The 12686-nt window shown below is 40.7% G+C and overlaps 1 protein-coding gene across 10 annotated transcripts in view; it reads right to left on the bottom strand.

Moving 5' to 3' along the window:
* Positions 1–12686, bottom strand: part of WDR35 (WD repeat domain 35) — a 79062-nt gene that overhangs the window by 41934 nt on the left and 24442 nt on the right. For 7 of the 10 annotated variants that reach the window (XM_042848689.2, XM_005297315.5, XM_065587633.1 and 4 more), the window contains 2 exons: positions 3368–3553; positions 2124–2156 (listed from right to left, as the gene is read on the bottom strand). In XM_042848689.2, coding sequence (XP_042704623.1) covers positions 2124–2156; positions 3368–3553 — 219 coding nt within the window. The remainder of the gene's footprint in view (positions 1–2123; positions 2157–3367; positions 3554–12686) is intronic. The other 3 variants (XM_005297316.5, XM_065587631.1, XM_065587634.1) reach the window with 1 other exon arrangement.

Raw genomic sequence — 12686 nt, 5'->3', positions numbered from 1 at the left:
TCACTGGATCGATCGCTGCCTGCCGATCCGGTGGGTAGTATAAACATACCCCCAGTGTCTTAAAAGGTGTACTGTGCTGGGATTCCTTATAAGGGTCCTGTCCTGTCAGACATTTCTTAAGCTATCTTTACACTGTAACTAGACACCCCAGGATCGTGGGGCTCAGGCTGTGGGGCTGTTTCATTGCAGTGTAGACTTCCAGGTTTGGACTGCAGTCTGGGCTCTAGGATGCTGAGAGGTGGGAGAGTCCCAGAGCTCGGACTGCAGTCCGAGCCTGCAAGTCTACACTGAAATGAAGCAGCCACCCAACCTGAGCCCTGGCAGCCATAGTCAGCTAGCATGGGCCAGTCGCAGGTCTTCCTTTGCAGTGTAGACATTCAAAGGATGGAATCACTGAGGGTATCAGCATCAGGTTAACAGGTATATGATAAATTTGCAATCTGACACCTCTGTAAGCTGCTAGAAGGCAGAGTTCTTGTTTTGGCCTTACCCACCTACCTTCCCAATACCACAGGATTCTCAGCAGCTACAGAAAAACTGACTAGAATCTTGCCACTTTTACTCTGCTGCTCGGAAAAGCTATGAACATTAACAGATGATCTGGATCAGTCTGCCAAGAGACTCAGGAAGATGTGACTCAAACGAAATGGCAGCTTGGACCCCATTCTCAGAGAATGCTACCTATTTGTCAGGGGTGTGTTTATTTTTCAAACCCTGGAATGGAAACATTTACATCAATGATTGAATAGGAAAGTGAGGGCCTATTAAATGAGACACATGAAAACTGACAGCAACATGTGCTGCAGGAGCTCCAGGTTTAAAAGCAGGATTTCTATGCCTGAGATCATCAAGGAGCTGCTATACTTGCTCTCCAAGATATGGAAAAGAATTAGCTCTTCACAGTTCTTTCACTTTGCTGACTGAGTCATGTAACTTTCACATAAGTAGGCAAATATAGCACTTAAAATGCATGTGGTATACGAAAAGCCTGTCGCTCAGAAAAAGATAAAATATCTGAGCATCAAAAAAGAAAAGATCTTTTCAGTTTTTCAGTAGGTGATCCACTCTCCTCATTCTCTCAGTAAGTAGAGAGCAGTAGTTAAAACTTATGATTTATTTTTCTCTGGTTTTCTCATAATTGTTCTTTGTTATTTTAAGCCAGAATTTTAGATTTCCGATTAAATACGACGATATTCCTTGACTTCACGATCAAAAATTGAGACGCCACACCTGTTATTTGTAATTGATTTTAACCCCCCTATTTTTTGGGGGGGCAAATTATTCCTACATTTTATCTACTCTCAGTTTCTCTACCATGTCCTTGTTGCTGCACTTCTAAGATTCTATGTCATGAGATCAGAAGAAGGCTGATGGGACAAGAGTTTCCAAGATGCACAGTGGAGTGGAAGGCAAGGAGAGAAATGTGCTGCTGGAATTGAAGAGGTTTCATTACACTAGGTCTGAGCAAAGTAGAATGGCTGAGAGTTAGAACAGGTTGTCAAGCCACACCACTGTCTCCTCTTCAAGTCCAGCTGAGGATCCCTCCTCATCTTCCCCTGTGATACACACTAGGCAGTGTTGCTGGAACTAGCCCTTTTGTCTCATCAGCTCCCACTACAATGTCTGTCACAAAACTCTCCTCCTGAGGTCATGATTCTAGTTAACTAATCTACAGAGAAAGAAAATCTTAGTATATACATGATATGATATATTGCTTCACAGAGCAATTCTAATGATCCAGTAGCAGAAAGTTAAGCTTGCCCACTTCTGTCACTGAATGTTGACCAGCCCTTAGTAGTAAAGGCAGTATTGGAGATACAGACCTACCAGTAATAGGAGAAGTGGAGAAGAAACTGAAAGATAAGAGACATTTGTAATCCTGAACAGTTAAAAATAAAAGGGTTTTGCTTATTTATTTCCAAGAAAGAAGATCAAATGTCTTCACCCACACCAGTAGAGTTGCATATTTTAAAAGGTGCAGTCCAGGAAAATCTCTCAGTTAATTGGACTTCAATTTAGTTGGACGTTTCTGGCCATGTACCATAGGACCATATTTTCAGCACACACCACAGCACACTATTACCGTACAATCAGTTGAATTAGCACTAAAATGATTCTTTTACCGTTGCACCAATTGACTCCGTCTCATGCTCCTCCTTTGTAAGCAACATACAAATGATATAGAAAATAACTGAATTAATTCAGAAATGAATGCAGTAACCATTAAATGATGTAAATCTGGTAGTAAAATGTACATCTATCCTAGACATTTTTACAGCATCTATCATCATAGTATCTAGGTGCTACAAAGAAAGTGGAATGTGAAATGTAAACGTACACATAATAGGACGAGTTCATGGTACTAACCCTTTAGCAACATATACAGACCTTTTATATAGATATGAAAGATCATGCCATGAAAGAAAGAAGAAACAATACAAGCCTGATTTATTTTTATAATTCTGTTTTAAAAACTTAAAAGAAGAAATGGCCCCTGCATCCCTACCTCACACTCACTTTCTCTCTTTATAGTCTTTAATTTTCCAGTGTAGACCAGTCTTTGGACTTGAAGTTGGACATTACATTTGGAAATGTACATTTTATTCCATCTTTTCCCACCTATTATTTTAATTATATTATCTCAAATTCTTTTTTTTTTTTTAATAATTGATAGGGACATATCTTGCGTATTTTAGTATGCCCCTGATAATGGTCTGATCCAAAGCCCATTGAACACAATAGAAAATCTCCCATTAAGTGCCCCCAATTCAGCATGTACTTAAATCCATGCATAACTTTAGGCAACTGAGTAGCCCCATTGTATTATTATGAAAGGACTGCTGTCAGATATGTCTAGAAAGACAAGTTGGTGAGGTAACATTTTATTGGACCAACTTCTTTTGGTGACAGGGACAAGTTTTTGAACTTACACAGAACTCTTTTTTCAAGTCTGGGTTTATAATAGTTATTTCATTTCCTGCTTTCCATTGATCAAAACAATCTTTAAAGTCTTGATTTTTTTCTAAATACAGAATTTGTATTTCTTTGAAAATTGTTTTCAATGTTTCTAAAGCAGCAACAGTTAACATTGCTCCTCTTCTTACACCCCCATTAGCTGTTTGTAAGAACAATGAGGATAGAGTTTGTTAGTTAACTCCTGCTGCAATTTTTGTCTCTTTAAAGTGTGTCCCATCCAAATGGTGGCTAAATTTAATTGAAGGTGATAGAATGGTGCAGATTCAGAAACTGAAGTACATTTTCCTACCATCTGACTGTAATTTTAGGTTGGCCACATCTGTGCCTGACAACATCCATTTAAAAATCAAAATCGTTGCAAATTAGATTAAAAAAAAAAAAAAGATTTTACCTGAGGTTGGTTTTCATCAGCTTTAGTTGCCAAAATGCAGAAGTCTCCACAAGTGGTTATGGAAATCAGACTCTTGACATATTTCACATACTTTTCATTGTTTTTTGTATCCCAAAAAACCACACAGTATTCAGGACGATCCGGTCGGGTATATGCATAAACCACTGTGTTGGAGCAGTAACCCCACTGATGAGAAAAACATTTGTTAATTTTAACCAGAAATTACGCAAATTGAGTGACAAGTAGTACATCATTACTGCAGAAAAAGTGTGGTTCATATACACTACCAGTATCCATCAATATTTCCCCCTTCCTCTCAAGTGAAATGCTGTATCAAAAACTGTAAATTTATTCCTGTTCTAAATTGCTGGATTGACAATCCAGGAGACTGAAGCCTTTTGTTAATTAACAAAATGGGTAGGAGTTAGCTTTCCCACACTGCTACACCAACCCATTTCAATCCTGAACTGGAGTAGTCCCCCAGGGATGACAGAAGAGTTCATTTTCCACAATCTAGTCTCTTTTGAGTTTGTTACAAGTTCCAATTGCTGTGTTTATTTTTGTGATGTGAACACTTGCCCTCTGGGAATTGGACTGGGAATCTTAGAAATCACAGAAATGTAGGACTGGAAGGGACCTCAACAGATCATTTAGCCCAGTCCCCTGCACGGAGTCAGGACTAAGAGCTATCTATACCATCACTGACAGGTGTTCTTACATACCTCCAATGGCAGAGGTTCCACAACTTTCCTAGCACTTTGTTCCAGTGCTTAACTACCCTTATTAGGAATCTTTTTTGTAATGTCTAACATAAATCTCTCCTTCTGCAATTTAAGCCCATTACTTCTTGTCTTGTCCTCAGTGGAGAAGGAGAACAATTGATCTTCCTCCTTTTTATAACAACCTTTTACGTACTTGAAGATTTATGTCCCCCCTCAGTCTTCTCTTCTCCAGATTAAACAAACCCAGTTTTTTCAATCTTTCCTCGTAGGTCATGTTTTCTAGACCTTTAATCATTGTTGTTGCTCTCCTCTGGACTTTCTCTAATGTATCCACATCTTTCCTGAAGTCTGGTAGCCAGAACTGAACATAGTACTCCAGCTGAGGCCTTATCAGTAAGGCTACGTTTTAGTCACAGGTATTTTTAGTAAAAGTCACGGACAGGTCACGGGCAGTAAATTCACAGCCCATGACCTGTCCATGACTTTTATTAAAAATACCAGCCAATACAACTTGCAAGGGGAGGGGAGTCTGGGGCCCCACTGGTGCTGGGGGAGGGTGGCCCAGCTGCTTGCGGGGGGCAGCGTGCTACCTGGAACCCCTGCTGGTGCTTGCACCCTACCTGGCTCTGCACCTGGGGGGCTTCCCGGAAGCGACGATATCCCCCTCACTCAGCTGCTAGGTGGAGGCGTGACCAGGCAGCTCTGTGCGCTGCTTCCGCCTGCAGGCACCGCCCCCACAGCTCCCGTTGGCTGCGGTTCCCGGCCAATGGGAGCTGTGAAGCCAGCGCTCTGGGTGGAGGCAGCATGCAGAGCTGCCTGCCCATGCCTCCACCTAGCAGCTGAGCAAGAAGGATGTTGCCACTTCCGGGGAACCCCCCAGGTTAGCACCACCCACAGCCCACCTCATCCCGACTGGTACCCCAACCCCATGCCCCTCCCATACCCAAAGTATGCTGGTTGGAGGGGAGTAGGGGGCGCGGTGGCATGAGACTGCTTCAGCAGTAGCCGGCATGCCTTGCGCAGGAGCTGCCTGAGCTGCCATTGAGCCACGCGCACCGGCCGCTGCAGAAGTCACGGAGGTCATAGAAAGTCATGGAATCCATGACTTCCATGACCTCCGTGACAAACGTGCAGCCTTACTTGCTGAGTCGAGTGAAAGAATTACTTCTCATGTCTTGCTTACAAAACTCCTGCTAATATATCCCAGAATGATGTTAGGTTTATTCTTTTGGTTTTTTGCAGCAGTACTACACTGTTGACTCATATTTAATTTGTGATAGACTATAACTCCCAGATCCTTTTTTGCAATGTTCATTCCTAAGAAGTCATTTCCCATTTTATATCTGTACAATTGATTATTCCTTCCTAGGTGTAGTAATTTGCATTTGTGCTTGTTGAATTTCATCCTACTTATTTCAGACCATTTCTACTGTTTGTCAAGATCATTTTGAACTCTAATCGTGTCCTCCAGAACACTTGCAATCCCTCCCAGCTTGGTATCGTCCACAAACTTTATAAGTGTACTCTCTTTGCCATTATCCAAATCATTTATGAAAATATTGAATAGAACCAGGCCAGATCCCTTCCAGCTTGACTGTGAGCCACTGATAACTATTCTCTGGGAATGGTTTACCAACCAGCAGTGCACCCACCTTATAGTAGATAAGTCTAGGCTACATTTCCCTAGTTTGCTTATGAGAAGGTCATGGGACACAGTAACAGAAGCCTTATTAAAATCAAAATATACCACATCTACCCTTTCCCCCTATCCACAAGGCTTCTTAACCTGTCAAAGAAGGCTATTAGGTTGGTTTGATATGATTTATTCTTGACAAATCCACGATCACTGTTACTTATCACCTTATCTTCTAGGTGCTTACAAGCTGATTGCTTAATTATTTGCTCCATTATCTTTCTGGGTACCAAAGTTAAGATGACTGGCCTATAAGGTCATGTCTACAGTACAATCTTAAATCAACCTATATTAGGTCAACTTACAGCCACTGCAGAAATGACTGCAGTAGCTGATGTCCACACTACCTTCCTTCTGTCGGTGGTGTGCGACCTCAACAGGAGCGCTTCCACTGACTGAAGAGGGGCAGTGTGTGTGTGTGGGGGGGGAGGGGAACTGAGAGCCAGGGGTCTCAGTTCTGCGCAGCTCCCCACTGGGAGCCCAGCTGCCCCTGGCGCTTCTCACCTCCGTATTCCCAGCCAGGAGCGGGGGAGCAGCTGCCCAGGGCTTCTCGCCTCCAGCAGGTAGATCTGCGCCCCGAGTCCAGTTGGCTGCTGTGCTCCCAGCGGGGAGTGGGGAGCCAGGACCCTGGAGGGAGCCTAGGTGGCAGCCTGGCTTGGAGCAGAGACCTGGCAGCAACCCAACAAGGGAGCCTAGAGCTGGCTTTCTTCTCAATTTCACAGCTCTGGCAGAGCCAGGAAATGGACAAGAATGACAGCCAACAGCCAATGTAAGGAACACAGTGTCTACAAAGTCACTGTGTCACCCTGACTACACCAACATAAGCCCTATGCCTCTTGTGGAGGTGGAATTATTATGTTGCTGTAGTAGGGCACCTACATCAGCAGGAGCAAGGCAGAAGTGTAGACACTGACATAGTTAGTTCGACAAACTGCCTTACGTGGATCTAACTCTGTAGTGTCGACCAAGCCTTAATCACAAATTGCCCTTATTCTGCATTTTATAGCTAGGTACTGTATTTGCCCTTGTCCAGTCCTCTGGGATCTCTCCCATCTTCCACAAGTTCTCTTTTCATAGAATCATAGAAGATTAGGGTTGGAAGAGACCTCAGGAGGTCATCTAGTCCAACCCCCTGCTCAAAGCAGGACCAACACCAACTAAATCAGCCCAGCCAAGGCTTTGTCAAGCCGGGCCTTAAGAACCTTGAAGGATGGAGATTCCACCACCTCCCGAGGTAACCCATTCCAGTGCTTCACTGGAATGTTCAAGTTCCTGAACTTGAAGCCATCTAACTTGTCTAAGGGCTTGTCTACACTTAAAACACTACTGTAGTGCAGTTGCATGACTGCAGCTATGCCGCTGCAGTGCTTCAGTGAAGATGCTACCTATGCCAACAGGAGAGATTCTCCTGTCGGCATAGGCACTCCACCTTCCTGAGAGACGATAGCTAGGTAGACGGGAAAATTCTTCCGTGGACATAGCAATGTCTACACTGGAGGGTTAGGTCAGTTTAACTGTTGCTTAGGTGTGTGGATTTTTCACACCCCTGAACAATGTAGTTATATCAACCTAATTTCCTAGTGTAGACCAAGCCTATGTAATTCTTAACTTGTTCTTTTTTTTAAAGCCTCAGATTCTACCCCATTTAAACTGATGTTCACTATGTTAGTTGTCCAATCACTGCTAACCTTTTTGGTGAAAACTGAAACAAAAAAAGGCATTTTCTGTTATTGTCTTTCCCTCCAAATTTGAGTAATGGGCCTGCCTGGCCCTTGGTCTTCATCTTGTTTCTAATGTAGTTGTAAAATGTTTTCTTGTTACTCTTTATGTCCCTACGTAGTTTAATGTCATTTTGTGCCTTAGCCTTTCTAATTTTGTTCCTACATAGTTGTGATGCTTTTTTTATATTCATCCTTTGTAATCTGAGCTAGTTTCCATTTTTTTATGACTCTTGAGTTTCAGGTCATTGAAGATCTCCTGGTTAAAACAGGGTGGTCTCTTAACATACTTCCTATTTTTCCTACGCACTGGGATAGTTTGCTCTTGTGCCTTAATAATGCCTCTTTTAAAAACTGCCAACTCTCCGGAAATCTTTTTTCCTTTAGATTTGCTTCCCAAACACATAGGAAACATAATAAATCAAAGAAATATCCCAAATCCTGCAATCTTACAAGACTTGGACAGGCCAAAATAACCAAGTGATTATTAAAGCATTAAAAATAACTCTCCCACAATAACCCCATAAATTCTTACAAAAATAAAGAGCACCTTCTTCATCCCTCCCAAAAATAAAGAATCAGTAGAAGTCTGGGAATATGGAATCAGAGAGAAGACAAAAAGGCAAGGGCAGCAATGAAAAGGCCAACCATTGCAACTTAGGATCAACCAATGATTTTATCTTAGCTAAATGGCCACATATTTTCAATTTGTTTTAATCATTTCTTAGGGATTATCTGAAGCGAAAAGATAAGATATATCCCATCAGAGAAGGGAAAGCGTGCCCTTTAAGAGTGAGACATGATGGGAAACCTCTCTCTGATATAAAGAAAAAAGGAGCTCAGCTTGAGGAAGTTTTGATAGAGGCAGGACCCATAGGAATTGAAGATGTAGGGCCCATCTGAGAAAACAACTGATGGTTTTTCTTCCTTTGTTAAAATATTTTTTTAATTATGTGCTAAGAAATAACAACTGTTTGGAAAGTGCACTTGGTTGGTTAGTGCATTCTATGCCGAGAATTCTGAGGAGCCTCTTCACAATAGATTACAAACAGCAACTGTCATATAATTAAATAATACCATCAAGGGAACTTGAATTGTTACATAAATAGTATTGTACATTTTCAAGTCTATGCAATATTCTTTTACTGTGTGTCACCATATATAGCAATGGTCTCAGTGAGTTAAGGGGTAAGTTGAAAAGTCCAGGAACCACCAAAATTGTAAATACTGCTACTTCTCCTGATAACAATGGTGAGATTACCAATGACTGACAGTGCCCAATGGATTTGAGTAAAATATTCCAGAAATTTTTAAAAGAAAATTTCTGCAACTATCAATCTGATATTTGGTAGATACAATCTCCAGATTATTAATCACTACTATCCAAATAACTGACAAATCATTCTAAACAGCATCAAAAACTCTGAAACTGTAGCAATAATTCTAGGTTGTAACATTAAAAGAAATAATTAAATCTTGCTATTGTTAGAGAAACTTCCACTCAATTTATGTTATATAATAGTAGATACAAGACCTCCCACATTCATTACTTTTACTAGTGGCAAGGAATATTAACTGCTTGTCATACAATTCTCAGCCTTGTGGCCACTTGTTATTGTTGTTAATAGTACCTAAAAGGAAAGATATTGGGGACTGGATGCTTTTAGTAGACTGATAATGGGATACTAAGCCTTTCAACTCGAGGTCATTGGTTCAAATCTGGTCCAAGTCAATAATGACTTTCAATTACTACCATCTGATAGTTGTTCAGTGGCCAGTGTGAACAGCTACTTCCCATTAGGAAGGTACTGATGTAATCAGAAGGGCACACCAAAGTCATGAAAAGAAGTAATAAAATGTGCTACATATTAAAGGAAGAAATTTAGCTTTGAACTAGCAATCTTTAACATTGCTACTAAATATATTGTCAATAGACTCCATATGTTTGCTGGATTAATAAAGTAGAAAATAATTATGAAAGGGTAATTAAATCCAAATGAGCAGCTAAGAATCTATATCTTTATGCAAGCACTGCTGTTCCCACAAAGACTCAGTTTTGCAAGGGAAAGAAATGCAGTTTACACACAGAGTTCTTAAAACTCAGGTTTCAAAAAATCCCTTATTCCTTCATCTGACATCTCTAACCCAGGTCTGGAAATACGTACACCCTGGGATGCAACCCGAAAATGTTTTTTTTCAGTGTTTCATACATACCAATGATAGTTCTAAGTAAAACAAATAAATATAAAAAGTCATAGTGATGTGTTCCAGTTACAAATTTCCCACAGAACACACCAGGTAGCACTTCCTCTGAGGCTGGTTAGAATTTTTTTCCAATGTGGATTTCCAGAACTTCTTCCAGCAAATTTACAATGAACTATCTGGAGTCTTTTCCTAGCAGACACAGATCATTCTCCAGTGGCTTTTTACAACAGAGTGAAACACTGTCTTTAATTATAGTTGCAATATGTTCTTCTGAAGGTTTCATGTTATGCTCTTTCATCTTTTCAGCTTTATTTTACAGTCTATTTAAATGCTAGTTAACAAAAACTTGAATGGTTAACATAAACAAGCCATCTTTTCAATTCATTACTTCAGTCATCCCTCTCCACTATTATGTTACCTTTAAAATTGAATAGCAAGGAATATTCTTTGTTCAGATCACAGTTTTTTCAGCATGCTGACAGCATACATTTACTACCAGATAACATCAGATAAAACAGGAAAACAATGCCTTGCTAAATTCTTAACCAGGAGCCCACTTTGTACTGCTGTGTTTTCATCTTGAAAAGTCATATACAACAACATAGTGTAAAGATTTTATAAGAACTGTTTAACTGTATCTAAACATAAATGTCAGTCTACTTGCCTTTTAATAAGTGTATTGCTAGTTTTATAATAATATGATTTTTTAACTTTACACAGGAAAACAAATGTAATATAATTGCACCGAATAAAGTTATTCTTAATGTCAGATTTTCCCCAGAAGGTGAAATGGTTGAAGCAAATCTTTACAAATGAACCAATAGTCACGTACATTATTCAAATGTGCTAGAAGTCTACACAGACTTCAGTGAGAGTGGGATCTTTCAAGTCTCCCAGACGTATCGATTTCAGCTATATAGCACTTACAGGGATAAAGCTTAGGCCCTTTTCACACTACTACTTTTAAATGCAATTTTGTGACCAGTTACAAATAGGACAGTTCAGTTTCTGTTCATATAGCAGTATTTCTGCCATCACAACCACGTTTATACTCACTGCCCAATGGTATTTGTATAAGTGCATTCTGGGAAAATCTAGGCAGCTCTCTCATCATGTCTCCAGCACAGGACAGGAAGCCAAAGAAAACAGCTGCTGTGATGCTGGCAGACTAGGTAACAGCTCATGCCCAGGCCCCACTGAACACTGACCAACACATAACTGGAAACCAGTTTGGCTCACCTGTCTGTTAGCCTTGTTAAAATAGATGTTAAGTTGATAAGAATGTGTTTATTGTCTAAACTTGATGAAATGCTTGTAGCATTTCACTTATAACATCTGTACCGAATGGTATAAAGTTATATTGAGCGTTTGCATTGTAAACTGCTGTAACTGTGCAACTCACCAAACAAGAAAGAAACATTAATTAGTGTAAAGTGCTGGTCCTGCACACAAGACAACCCACTGAAACCAAATGAGCCACTAAAAGACATCAAAGGACAAAGACTTTCTTGACTGCCTCTCCCCCACCCAACATCCCTGAAGAGCAGACTGGCGCCGACACCTGTTCTATCAGTTTGAACGCTGGGGATAGGAATAAAAATGCCTTACCAGAAGGAAATAGAAGTAGAATTTGGAGAGGGCAAAATTTCTAAGCATAAGAAAGGGATCCCCAAGCTGCTTAGCTTGGATTAGCCCTAAAGGACATATAGAGCTTGCATATGACAGCAGTTTCTGTTACCTTTTGAGATCTACAACTGTAACTCATTTGTGTTGTAAGTTTACCTGCTTTAACCTTGTAAATATTTCTTTTTCTTAGTTAATAAATCTTTAGTTAGTTTATTATAGAATTGGCTACGAACGTTGTCTTTGGTGTGTGATCTGAGGTACAATTGACCTGGAGTAAGTGACTGGTCCTTTGGGACTGGGAGTAACCTGAATATTGTTGTGATTATTGGTGTAAGGGACCATCTATATAATAAAGGCAAGCCTCCCTAAGTATCAAGATAGATCGGAATACCCAAGGAGACTGTGATTCTACATGAAGGCTGTTGTAGTGCTTGGTTGATTAAATCTACACGCAACCAGTTTGGAGGTTGTGCCCTGTTGTGAGATGCTCTCGACCAGGGGTCGGCAACCTTACAGAAGTGGTGTGCCGAGTCTTCATTTATTCACTCTAATTTAAGGTTTTGCGTGCCAGTAATACATTTTAATGTTTTTAGAAGGTCTCTTTCTATAAGTCTATAATATAGAACTAAACTATTGTTGTATGTAAAGTAAATAAGGTTATTAAAATGTTTAAGAAGCTTCATTTAAAATTAAATTAAAATGCAGAGCCCCCTAGACTGGTGGCCAGGACCCGGGCAGTGAGAGTGCCACTGAAAATCAGCTTGCGTGCCACCTTTGGCATGCATGCCATAGGTTGCCTACCCCTGCTCTAGACAGCTTTACAGACATAAAAACAGCATCATCAGCATGTGGTCTAATACTCTCTGGGATGCTCTACCACAGACAGTTGGTAAGAAGGAGAACCAACCAAACTGGTTACACAAACATGGTTGGAGAGCCCTGTCTGAGCTATAAAAAAAATGAAGTATAGAACTGATTACTGGGTTCCAGCCAAGGTTTTTGATAAGGGTGAAATACTCTTAGCTGCAATGATTACTGATAGAGTTTTAACTATGTGATGGGACCCAGCCAGGGTCTCCCAGGGTCAGCCACCTGGCTAACAAAATTGCGGTGAAAGCCTAATATTGCGGGATCTGCAATTTCCATGATGTTGCGAATTAAGTAGGGCCTTAGTGATGTGCAGATACAAGCCATGTTTTCAATCAACTATCCTGGTGACTGACTGGTTACAAACTTTAGGTCAGGTCTTCACTCAGACTTATACAACTACATTACTCAAGGATGTGAAGAATCCACACCCCTAAGCTTCATAGCCAGAGCCATCCCTAGGGTATGGCAAATCAGGGCAGCTGCTC

This window comes from Chrysemys picta, chromosome 3 (assembly GCF_011386835.1).
Source record: "Chrysemys picta bellii isolate R12L10 chromosome 3, ASM1138683v2, whole genome shotgun sequence".
NCBI classification, from domain to species: domain Eukaryota; kingdom Metazoa; phylum Chordata; order Testudines; family Emydidae; genus Chrysemys; species Chrysemys picta.
The sequence above is the reverse complement of the archived record's forward strand: the minus strand, read 5'-3'. Positions and strand labels throughout refer to the sequence as shown.